The 14266-nt window shown below is 25.6% G+C and overlaps 1 protein-coding gene across 1 annotated transcript; it reads left to right on the plus strand.

Moving 5' to 3' along the window:
* Positions 1-11469: 11469 nt before the first annotated feature.
* On the plus strand, positions 11470-12528 carry GO595_001080 (uncharacterized protein; the record flags this gene model as incomplete). The annotated part of the gene is made up of 1 exon (XM_067913524.1): positions 11470-12528. One exon carries the CDS (start codon positions 11470-11472, stop codon positions 12526-12528), a length of 1059 nt encoding a protein of 352 aa, XP_067778698.1.
* Positions 12529-14266: the final 1738 nt, after the last annotated feature.

The following is a 14266-nucleotide window of genomic DNA, read 5'->3' on the forward strand; positions in this document are numbered from 1 at the left end:
AGAATCCTCTTGGTGTTCAGTCCAAAAAGATGATAGTAAATATGATTGGCTCAGACAGATCATTGTCGAAAGTCTTATTCTCCTTCGTTTATGTGATATTGAATTACAATCATTTCCAGTAGAAGAATTTGCTACTTCCACATTTCACTTGATGTGTTTTGCATTTTATCCCAAAACAAAAAATCGAACGTTTAATATCCATCGTCGTCTTCGACTTATTGAACTTTCACTTTTACTTCTTTTATCTGTTAATTCCACGTTAGCCAATTCTTCCAATGATTTTGAGAGTTATAAAATTTTATTTGAACCATTATTAATTGATGTTAATCATTCGGATGTTTCAGATGAGTTAAATACATATTATCTTCCTTTGACATTACATTTCTTGATTCTACAAAATGAAAATAATAAATTAATTGAAACATGTGGAATTAAAATTCTTGAAACTGTTTTACATATTATTGATGTGATGTCTACTAATAACAAATCAATAATTTCGTTGTTAGTATTGTCGCAATTTGTTTCGAATAATTTTATTTGTATGATGTTAAATTTGCCTTGTGAAACTTTCGATAGTTTGTGGGTAATACATAAAGGAACTTATGCTGATGTGTTAATTGATATTGTTACACGCGCTACTTTACTAAGTGATAATACAATGAAAGTCGCAATTAGAATTTTCGTGTGTATCCTTTATCAAGTTTCGAATATTTCTCTTTTTTCTGCAAAATGCGTTTTTAAATGTTTGGAAAAAGCAGACGATAAAAATGTTATTGATTTAGTGAAAGCAATTCATTATGCAGTGAATTGTTCTTTAATTGATAATGTGAATATGAAAATTTCTGTTTTGTTAAATGCAAAAGTTTTTGTTGAAATTTTAAAGAAAAATCAAAACTTAGTTGAGTGTGAAAATTTAATAGAGTTTTCGAATAAAGCCAACAAGAAACTTAAGGAAATCGCTCCTTCATTTAAAATGGAAGATCTTGAAAAAATATTAAAAAACAAAATATTTGAAGATTGTTTGTTTCCTGTTGGAAATGCACCTTCTTTCAAAGAAGACTTAGATAAAACACTCGAAATGTCAATCCCATATTTGGCATGCTGCTATTTTTCAGAAGAAAGAAAAATTGATTTAAAATATGAAAACTTTTTAGGTAATCAATAAAAAGCCTTTTAGCCGATAGAAAATTAAATCCAAAAGCATCGTTCTGTCCTGAAAATTTTTATCGTTGAAGTACAAAATTTCAATGACTGTACGTTAAGATTAATGGAATATATTTCTCACCTCAATCAAGTCCCTACATCCCCAAAAGCAACAAAAGACAGATTTTCTCCAATACGTAATGTTGAAAGTCGATTTTATTCTCCTCAAAATGATCTAAAATTTAGTAATCGTGATTTAAAAGATTTTGAAAAGTGTTACTCACCAATTCGACTTTCTCCTTTAAAACATTCACAATACTCAAATCCCTTTTCCCAAAGAACCCATCCACGGCCATATCATTTGATTGATATATATTCCATGTCCACTAATTTTTATAATCACCCACTTGATTGGTCATCAAATGACATCATTGGGTTTCTCAATGAAGACTCACTGTTGTTATTAACACCTAAAGACAATTCCATTTTATCTTCATACGAAATTTTGAATTCAAATTCACTAAATTTCATTACCAATAGCCATATCTTAGCCATTGGATCAAATTATGGTGAACTTCACTTTTTTAATTACATTGAAAACAAAGAAATTTTAACATATCAGCTGGACGAAACACCGATTTATTCAATTCATTCCAATGGAAATTGCATCATATGTGGTCACGAGTCTGGGAAAATATCATTGATTGATCAAAGGTCGCAAAATCAAATAACAATTAATTCGCATTCAGATGCATGTTGTACTGTCTTATTCAATTCTCTTTTTCCCAACCTGTTTGCAAGTGGAGGAAACGATAATTCCACAAATATTTGGGATTTACGAAATTTGCAAAATCCAATAATTTCATATAAAAGACATAACTCGGCAGTCAGAGCCATCTCTTGGTCACCGGTTATATATAATGAAATAGTTACTGGTGGCGGAGTTTCTGATATGGAAATTCATTTGTGGGATATCAATAATGGAAGCTTAATTAAAAGAAAAAACGCCGGATCACAAATCTGTAATTTGTTTTGGAATAGAAATTATAATCAAATTTTGTCCACTGAAGGTTATGAGCAAAATTCAATGTCTTTATGGGATGCATCAAATTTACATTTGTTAGCAAGAATTCACCACCATAATGAAAGGATAGTATATTCAGCTTGTTCACATGATAATAGAAACATTGTTACAATTACATCAAATGATCCAATGGAGTTTTGGAATGTATTCCCTAATCAAAATAAAAAAGTCGCAATCAGATAAACAGACTATGGGGAAATGAAGATATGCGGAAAAAGGTAAAATGTTGTAAGTAAATTGTCAATTTTATTTTTTGGTTTATTAACGGTCGGAATAACGGTTTAATTTTGGCCGGACAACTTATCATATAAAAAGTGGTGTCGAAGATTTTAATTCAATGTCATTGGAAATTTCAGTGCTTTTAAAATCGCGATTTTTATTATTCTTGATATGCCACAGTCCAATTCTAATCTCTTTGATGCTCCAATATATAAATCAAATGATTCCTTATTTGCAATGGATCCAACAATTATAGGACGTTCACTTAGACGTCCTTCTCGACCAATCAATCTAAATTATTGTGAAAATAATTTAGGGCAAGACCCTCAATATGATGATCTACAAAGTACACTTTTTACAGACACCCTTATTATATGAAAAATATAAATGTATTTTTTTGTAAACAATTTTCAAATAAATCAATTTTTTTTTTTTTATTCTTTATTTTGATTAATATCCATAACTAAGCATTTCCATATTATTTTGCGCTTCTCATTTGCTTAATTTTTTTACCAAATTTAATTTCACTTCCTCAAGTTTTCGGTATATTTACTCATAAAAATGCATTTCTTCCTATATGTTCTTTTATATTTTTTTGTACACATTTGAAGAATTCTTAAATGAAACATGTACATTTCAAATAATAGTTAATCAATTTGAGGAAAGAAATATATTTTAATAATTTATTTGTAACAGCACTTATATATGCGTCTAAAAACAATCATACAGAAATAGTTAAATTACTTCTTGAACAAAAAGGAATTGATATTAATGCTAAAGATATTTATTTCTTTTATTTGGTGTTTATTTATTTTATTTGATATTTATTTTAATAATTTATTATTTCAAAATAATATTTGGAAATTATTTAAATTATTTCAAACAGCACTTATGTATGCATCTGAAAATGGCTATACAGAAATAGTTAAATTACTTCTTGAACAAGAGAATATTGATATTAATGCTAAAGATATTTATTTGTTTTATTTTATATTTATTTTAATAATTTTATATTTCAAAATAATATTTAGAAATTATATAAATTATTTTGGACAGCACCTCATATAGCAGTTATACAACATTCACAGCTGCATCTCGAAATGATAATTTAGATGTTGTTAAAATGCTTCAATATATAACTATGAAATTACATTCCATTTATTAATCATTATAGTTTTTCATGAATATTTTTGCATGTTATGAACATTATGAAAATCTTATCTTTTTAGAAAAATCTCATATTTTCTAATAAAAAAGCCTTTTCAGAAATTATTGTTTTACTACTAAAAAAATTGCACATCGTAATTTTGTATAAAAACCAAACATAGTTATCAAGATCATAATGAGACATTATTGGATGATTATATTCAGATAAAGGATATGTTTCAGATGGTTTAACATATATTTCATATGGTAAATAAATAAATAAAAAAAAATAAAAAAATTAGCTGATTTTCTGTAATTCAATAATTATAATCCCACGTTTGTCATCAATGATCAACTTTTACTAACCTTAATCCATACACATTAAATTGTCGAAAGTTAATAATATTTAATGTTCAGAAGAAAACATTATTTTTATTTATCTTTAAGAAATTGATAAAGATTATGAACCAATAATAAATGGAGATGCACCTCATGGATATCCTCCAGAAAATTATCCTGAATTTGATCCAGAACCAGTCGGGCAATATAAACCAGAACCTATTGATTATCCAGAAAAACCCACACCAAAGAGCGAAAGTAAGTTTACAAAGAAATTTTTTTTGATTTTTGGGATTGTCACTGCTGTAATTATTATAGCAATTGTGATTTTAGTAATTTTTTTATGTAGAAAAGCAGAAAAAAATAAGTCAATATATAATAAAATCAAATTAATGAACAAAAAAACTATAAACCAAAATTAGCACAAATTGATTTTTTGTTTAAACTCTATAAAGATTAATATTTTACTGATTTTTTTGGCATCTAATATGGAATCCAAGCCAAAAAAAAAATTGATTTTTTTCTGACTTAATCAACTACTCTTTCATAAGTAAAAATATAACCAATTTAAACGAGATCCAATTCTTCTTGTAAAATGAAACGAACGTTAAAATAAAAGTTTTGACAAGTTTTGGAAAATGATTGCAACAAATAATTTAAATCCAATAACGCAACTTCTCCAAATCAATTAAACAACAACATTTATATAATTTACATAATCAATAATATATACAAAAGAGATATAAAGATTTATTACAAGAATTCGAAATTAATTATTCATTAAGTATTAATATTAATAAAGAACAACATTGGAAATTATCATTGACATTATATCTAGATTGGAGACATAATATATTACTATCGAATAAACAATTTGATCAACATCAAATGGCATTTTTATTGTGTGATTTACATGATCAAACAGGAGCATTATAAAGATTACAATCATTTATACAAATAAATTCAGATTCAACTAATTCAATAGAGCCCACAACTATTGAAGATAATCAAATAATAATGAAAATGAATAAATATTGATGATTCTAAAGAAGTTACATATACATATTCATTTTCTTCACCATCATAACATGTTAAATTAAATAATTTAATTCAATGTACATTTTATCTTCATAATAATCAAGTTTTTTTTCACACCAGATAATATAAATAATAATATTCAACATCGATTAATTGAAAATAAACTCAAAGATTTATAATATATGGGATTACAAAGAAATCAACATCATATTCCATGTGTTTTATGATAAAAAAATTAATAATATTTCGAAATCAAAATATTCAGGAAACAGTTTTTAAAATAGATAAAAAATTAAAATTACCAAATTTGAAATATTTACAAACATCAAATTCATCAATGTTAAAACAAGAGAAAATTACCTAAAAATGGGGAAATGTCAAATCATAAATATTTAATAATAATTTATTTCCAGGAATAAGTTTTAATGATTTAACACAACATCCGGTTTTTCCAATGGTATTAAAAGATTATCCAAATGAAACGATTGATTTAAATGATCCGAATGTTTAGCGATAATTAATTAAACATATTTAAGCAATAAATGAATATCTATTTGAACATTTCATGTAATTATTCTCAGAAATTGATGAAGAAAACAAATTCATATATTATTCTAATTGATATTTTGTATCATATTATTTAATACGATTCGAACCATTTACAAGTATTAATGTTAAAATGCAAGATAATAAAATTTATCAATCAATTCGAATCTTTTCATCAAATCCTCATTTATGGGATGCTATAACATCAACAAATTTTTATGATTTTCCACGATATTTAAATCATTCAAATTATCTGAAATAAATTTAAATCAAATGGAACTAAAATTAATTATGTAACATTACCTCAATGGAGTAAAAATGCTTATGATTTCATATAGGAACATTGTATATCATTAGGAAGTGATTTTTTAAGTAAGTTTAAATTTCCCTAAATGGAATGACTTAATATTTGGATATAAACAAAATGTGAAATAATCAGTTTTAGCGAATAATACATTTCATCATTATACATCTCAACGAATATGACTCAACAAGTATTATAATATCCAGAAAATTTAATTTTATATCAACAATTTAGTAAAAGTTTTTGTACAATTCCAAATCAAATCTTTAAGAATCCACAACCAATGAAAAGTAACTTTTCGACAATTAATTTTATTTTTTCATTATTTACACCGACATTACAAAATGAAATAATATCGAAGCCAATGTTTCATTGAACGACATTAAATAATATTTTAATTAATATTCCATCATTAGTTACTTTAATATTAAAGAATAATACAAGTAAAAATATTTTTGATATAAGTTATTGTTTAACATGATTTCAATGTATTTCAGAGAGAACAATTTCATATCATTTCAACAAGAATATCTTAATTATATCAACATGTAATGATTGCACATTTCATATGCTTCAAATTGATATTAATCATTTCACTATTAAATTAATTAATTCACAACGACAATATTCATTAATAAATACATTAAATGTTATGAGTACGAATGACATTGTTACAGCTTCACGAAATTATTTTATCATTAAATTGAACTTTACACGACCTGCGACAATGAAATTCCAAATTAGTGCACAACCAGCGACGATTAATGATTTTGATATTTCTATTGTAAGTAATTGATTAATTTGTTATAAATCACGAGAAATTTCATCATTTTATTTTTTCAATGTTTCATTTAATTATAATATTTTAATGTTAAAAATTCGTGCATCGCCTTGTATATTGATATGTTGCGAAATTATTAAAAATATGAAATTTCCTTAAATAAAATCGAAGAATTGGAAATTCAAAGTCTGAAAATACGATGGTGCGAGATGATCATTGCGCATAAGGATTACGCGTTGTCAGTGTCCGACTTAAATAACAAGTTGACATTTATAATTTTTCTGTGTTTGAGGATTTTAAGGACATTCGAGTTACAGGACGCAGTCGTAACGATGTACTTCGACTCAAGAACAAATGCACTCAATAGAATTCCATTAAACTTTAAGAGTAAATAATTTTTAGTGTTATTAAATGAATGATATTCTATAATTTTTTTTCATAATATTTTTCACAAAAATTATCATCAAATTATATGAAAATCATGAAATGAAATATGATATAAAATATTCTATTTATCAAATTTTGATTCATATAATAATAATATTAATCAAATTTCATGCGTTAATAATAATGTATTAAAACAAACTGAATTTAGGAAATGTTTATTTCAATATTTAAATATTTCCTCTTTTATCCTTGAGAATCTTTGAGTTTTATTATGTCATCACATTTATGATGTTGAATTTTGTTCACAAACAACTGAATAATATCTGCATTTTTATTTTCTGATGCTATTATAAGCGCTGTTTTATATATTTGAAAGGAATTCCAAATGTTTATATGAAATATCATATTATTTAAAAATACTTTAAATAAAACAAAGAAATATTTTTAGCATCGATATCAATATTCTCTTGTTCAAGAAGTAATTTAACTATTTCTGTATGACCTTCTGAAGATGCTAAAATAAGTGCTGTTCCAAATAATTTAAATGATTTCCAAATATTATCTTGAAATAATAAATTATTAAAATAAATTTCATTTTTAGCATTAATATCAATTCCTTCTTGCTCAAGAAGTAATTTAACTATTTCTGTATGACCATATTTAGATGCTAAAATAAGTGCTGTTTTAATTAATTTAAATAATTTCCAAATATTATTTTGAAATAAAAAATTATTAAAATAAATTTTAAATAAAAAAAATAAATAAATTTAGCATTAATATCAATTCCTTCTTGTTCAAGAAGCAATTTAACTATTTCTGTATGATCATATCTAGATGCTTCAATAAGTGCTGTTTGAAATAATTTAAATAATTTCCAAATATTATTTTGAAATATAAAATTATTAAAATAAATATTAAATAAAACAAATAAATATTTATAGCATTAATATCAATTCCTTTTTGTTCAAGAAGTAATTTAACTGTTTCTGTACGACCATTTCTAGATGCTTTCATAAGTGCTGTATTAAATATTTTAAATAATTTCCAAATATTATCTTGAAATAATAAATTATTAAAATAAATATCAAACAATACAAATAAATATTTTTAGCATTAATATCAATTCCTTCTTGTTCAAGAAGTAATTTAACTATTTCTGTATGACCTTCTGAAGATGCAATCATAAGTGCTGTATAAAATAATTTAAATAATTTCCAAATATTATTTTGAAATAAAAAATTATTAAAATAAATTTTAAATAAAAAAAATAAATAATTTTAGCATTAATATCAATTCCTTCTTGTTCAAGAAGTAATTTAACTATTTCTGTATGACCATTTCCAGATGCTAACATAAGTGCTGTAAAAAATAATTTAAATAATTTCCAAATATTATTTTGAAATATAAATTTTATATGAAACAAATAAATATCTTTAGCATTAATATCAATTCCTTTTTGTTCAAGAAGTAACTGAACTATTTCTGTATGACCTTCATCAGATGCATATATAAGTGCTGTATCAAATAATTTAAATAATTTCCAAATATTATTTTGAAATATCAAATTATTAAAATAAATTTTAAATAAAACAAATAAATATCTTTAGCATTAATATCAATTCCTTCTTGTTCAAGAAGAACTTTTGTAACTTCAGAATGACCTTTGCGTGTTGCCCAATGAAGTGCTGTTTCATTAATTGTATATTAATTCCAAAAAAAATTATTAAACATTCAATATTCATGAGAAACGTATTTACCATTAATATCAAATATTTTTTGTTCGATTTGCCATTTAATAAATGATACAAATTCTTTTTGGTGTTGAGAAGGCATCAGGTTGTGAATAAATTTGACACTTTTATATTTGGCATTTTTTGTTATCTTTGTTTTCTTTTTCAATATATGATCTCCAGAATGGTAATAGTTGATATAAAAATATTAATATTTTGATAAAGTAAATACATATATATGATAAAAAGTTAATTTGGTCATATCTTAATACATCCTATTTATAATTAGATAAACATTAATTTATAATTTCCCTCCAAATCATTTTTTTGATAATAATATAGATAATAATTATTCTAATTATAATAGTTTAATAATTATTGGTACCAATATTTTTATAAGGTTCATTATCGAAATTAATTTCTTCCCAATCATTTTGCATCTTTCTTAATGTTGTTTCAATTGAAAGAATATTCTTTTGAGACTACTTTCAATAATTATTACGTCAATTTTCTCTTCAAGATTATTTTACTCAGTAAATAATGTTTTCCATCATACGTTTTGTATAGTCAGCTAACTTCAATAAAACCAAAGAATCATCGAAATTCTGTATTAAGTTCATCATTTGTTGAATCTGCTGGATAAGGGTACCATATTGAATCTAGTGTTTGTGCATAGGAAAAGACATCATGATGTTTAAAAACATTGGGTTTTGTGATATGAATCAATGTAGGTTTATTTTTGTAACACTTACAGTTGGTTAGAGAAGTTAAATTTTCCTCAACCTTCATCTCCAGCATATGCTTTGAACACAACATTATATTCTTCATTTTATATCGTTAATGTGATATCAACTTGGAAAAGCGCACAGACAGAAAGATATTGAAAATGGATTAAAGATTATAATAGAAAAAAATTTTAGTCAAGATTCAATCAGATTAAAAAAAAAATTAAGAAACTGAACATTGGATGAAGAAAACATAGTTTCTAATGATAGGAATAGTTAAAAATTGTTAAAAAAATGTACTGATTAAATGTCCTGGAAAAGCATAAATATCTTTAAAAAACTTATCAGAAATCTTTCTTACTCATTTACAATTACTGGGTATGTTTCATTAGAAATTTCCCAATTATAAACGTTTTTCGGTGAAAAGATTTTTTGAATAATGTACGTTAAGGAGTAAATTTATGGAAGAATCAGAAATTCCTACAGTAATTATTAAAAATATACCAAATAAACTTCCTATTATGTATATGCGAAAAGAAGAACTCGGTCATGGTGGATTTGCCAAAGTTTTCAGAGCTACAAATGTTGATACAAAAAAAGATTATGCAATAAAAATTACATCAAAACATCGATTAATAAAGCCAAAGACAATGCAAAAACATAAAACAGAGGTTGAAATTCAAATGTCATTAGATCATCCAAATATTGTGAAAGCATATGATTTTTTTGAAGATTCCCATTTTACTTATCTTGTTTTAGAGCTTTGTGAAAATGGATCTTTAAAAAACATTCTTTCTACAAAACATAGATTAAGTGAAGCAGAGACATCAAATTTTTTAAAAGACATCATTCAAGGAGTAATGTATTTACATTCAAATCGTATCATTCATCGAGATCTTAAGCTTGAAAACTTTTTACTTGATAAAGATATGAAGGTAAAAATTGCAGACTTTGGATTAAGTGCAAAACTAACATATGATGATGAAAAGAAGTTTACTATTTGTGGAACGCCGAATTATTTAAGCCCAGAACTTCTTGAATCAAAGAATGGTGTTAGTTATGAAGTTGATATATGGGCAATAGGTGTATCAACATATTTAATGTTAACAGGCAAATTGCCATTTTATTCGAAACATATAAAAGAAACATATAATCATATTAAAAAATGTGAATATACATTTCCAAATGATATTTATATCTCTAATAATGCTAAAAAATTCATTACTGACATATTACAAATTAAACCAGAAATTCGTCCTACTGCATATGAATTACTTGATTATCCATTTATAACACAAAAACAAACGAAAATTAAAAAAAGTCTTTCTAATATATCAAATAATTCTATTCAAAGAGAAAACAAAATTGCAACAAAAAATTCAATAATTTCTATTCCAACATATTTTGTTTCCAGATTTTGTGATCATTCTGATAAATATGGAATTATATATCTTTTGATAAATGGTTGTATTGGTGCTATATTTAATGATTGTTCAAGAATGATAATGGATCCAAATGAAACATTTGTTCAATATTATCAAACTTATCTTAATCAAATCCCAATCGTTTATGAAACAAACGATAAAAAATGTCCAGAAGAAAATAAAATTAAAATTCTTAAAAAATGTGCTGTTGCTATGAAATCAAAGAAAACAATGTTTGAAAATCCAAAAACTCCTTTTAATCAAAATGAACCAATGCCTCATGTAAAATATTGGATCAGAGATAACTCAGCTATTTTGTTTAGAATGGATGGAAGAGATATTCAAGTAAATTTTAATGATAGAAAAAAATTAATTATTTTTTGGAAAACAAAACAAGTTATTTCTTTCTCATCCATTCATGATGTAGGAAAACTTATACCTTTCAAATCAATTGCATTAAGTAATGAAAATGATGATGTGAGAAAGCGTTTCTTACAAGCAAAACAACTTCTACATATTTTATCAAATTCTTGATTGAATTCGACCGTTTATTTTTGTAATGTATACAAAAGTGAATGCCATTTTTCGACCGTTAAAAAGCAAATGGTAGAAAATCAGCAAGCACAATCAGGCAAATCAAAGAAAGTGGTAATCGCACTGATTTCACTTTCTGTACTAGCCATTGTTATTTGGTTTGTGTTCTTTAGAAAAACATTTGTCCGATATTCTGGACCTCTTCCTTATATCATGCCATCTTCACTTGGATCAGAAATAGAAACTTACATTAACACTCAACCATCACGCCACGTCTATCTGCTTTCAGGCCCAGCACAAACAGGTAAAACATCTGCCATTAAAAACTTAACACTCAAATACAGAGCAAATGGAACTCTTGTGATTGCACTTGATTTTTCAACTGCTGAAACTGAAAATGATATTTACGGTCTTATTCGTATGGGCATTATTGATTCCTTTAGGTCCTATAACGAATCATTATTAGGATCAAATCTTTACAATAACCTCACAAGAATTTCAGCAAAAAGGATGTCAACTGTTGACCGCTTCTTTGATACCATTGAGCAAATTAACTTTACCAAAAAACCAATAATTTTCATTAATTCTTTAAATAAATTCCGCGATCTTTGTCCGCACCACTTCAAAGCAGTTGCCGATAGGCTCTCGCGTCGTTCTATATACCATGATACAGTTCCAATAATTGCTGATGTTGGAGATACATTACTTCACATGGAAAACATTCCTGACTTTTACCGCGAAATCGAAATTAATGAGTTTGATTCTAACCAAGTCCAAGAGCTTATTAACTTGAAAGCGTTCACATCCTCTGAACTTAAGAAAATCAAATCTCAGATTTCTCTTCAAGGCGGTCCAATCGATTCAATTTTCGAGAGGCTCCGAATGGAAATCCCTTTTGATACAGCTGTCCAAGCCGAAGTCGACGAGATAAACTCCAAAGTCGACAAGATCAAAACGCCGAGTAAAGCATTGAATCGAATCTGCAATTCAAAGGAAAAAACGGTTTACATCAACCAAAAAGACGTTAACGAGTTGATGGATCTTCTTAAGGAGGGAATCCTTTATATCAGAGAGGACTTACGCGTTAAGGTTGCGAATAATGCAGTTTTGCAATCTCTTTGCAACTGAATTGAAACTGTTTCTGTTCTCTAACATTAAAAAACATTTTAATAAAAAGCATCATTTTAAATAATAACAATTCAACACGAAATACAAAGTAATGAGAAAATGTTTAAGTAAATGATGTTTCATTTTAACTGAAATAAACTCATTAATATATAAATGTGCTTGGAATTCATATAAAAATATTGCTTTCTAAAATTAACTGGTGTAATTGACATTTCAACCAAAACTTATCTAAATTTGGTTTTTGCGTATCCATTTCATGAGTTTATTCGATTTTTCCATAATGTTTATCATTGATTTGAGAATCTGGTTTATCGTCATAGTCAAAGCGAAAAATTTTTATTACAAACTTTAAGTGAAAAATAAGGTTAGATGGGAAATTTTCCTAATGGACGTCCATTAGAATATTGTACTGGATTATCAAGCGTTGATATATCAAATTCAGTATCTACAATAGAAGATTATACATTTCAATATTGTTATTCTTTAAGAAATGTTAAAATTCCAAATTCTGTAACTTCAATTGGCTCAAGTTCATTTTTTGGTTGTCGTGAATTGCAATGTATTATAATTCCAGAATCTATAACCACAATTAAATCTAGTGCCTTTGGTTCATGTAGTAAACTTCAATGCATTTATTACTTAGGTGAAAATGAGCCAGAAATGTTATTTGAATGTTTTGACTATGTTCCTGCAACATGTGTTATGACATCATCACAATATAAAGGTGAAAAATTTGGTACTTTAAATTTTTCAAAAGGTATAATAATTGAAGAATGCCCTGAGATTACATTTCCAACACTCATTTTTACTGAATCAAACACATTTTCACAAAGTAATTCATACACTAAATCAAATTCATATACCAAATCAAGCATATTTACAAAATCAAACACATTTTCACAAAGTAATTCATACACTAAATCAAATTCATATACCAAATCAAGCATATTTACAAAATCAAACACATTTTCACAAAGTAATTCATTCACAAGATCAAATCCATTCTCCAATTCAAATACATTTTCACAAAGTAATTCATACACTAGGTCAAATACATTTTCGAATTATAATTCATTTTTAAGTTTCACACATTTTTTTATTTTATCATATATTTTATCATTCACAAAATCATTAATCATTAATAAATCGTATTTATCAAATACAATTTCTTTTGCAAATATAAATTCAATCTTTACATATATTGAAACATTTATTATATATTATGAATATACAGTTAATATTTACACTAAATATTTTACATATTATTCCGATTTTTATATTCTTTTTAGTAGCAAAAGATAGCAAAGATGAAAAAAGCAATTATTATTTCACTCATTATAATTGGTGTCATCATTGTTATCTTTATTCATATTCTAAAAAATAAAAAAGGAAAATCTGAAGATACGAATAAATCCTCTGAACAAACAATAAAAGATAATGAAATTCTTATAGAATTTACCCAAAATATCATTGAAGAAGATCCTTTTGCAAAAGATTTTGAAGAGGACAATTTTCATGTTCACATATAATTCAATTTTTAAAATTTTCCAATGATTTTTGATGAACAAGGACACGAAAAAATATCCATTAGTTATTACAAATGTTCTTTAATAAACATCTATTTCACCATTTAATAAATTTTATCTTTCTGTAAAACCTGAAGATGTTAGTAAAGTGTTCATTAGTTTCTCCTTACATAACGTAACAAATGCCAAATAAATTATTAAACATTTATATT

Source organism: Histomonas meleagridis, assembly GCF_020186115.1.
Source record: "Histomonas meleagridis strain 2922-C6/04-10x chromosome Unknown contig_12, whole genome shotgun sequence".
NCBI classification, from domain to species: Eukaryota; Parabasalia; order Tritrichomonadida; family Dientamoebidae; genus Histomonas; species Histomonas meleagridis.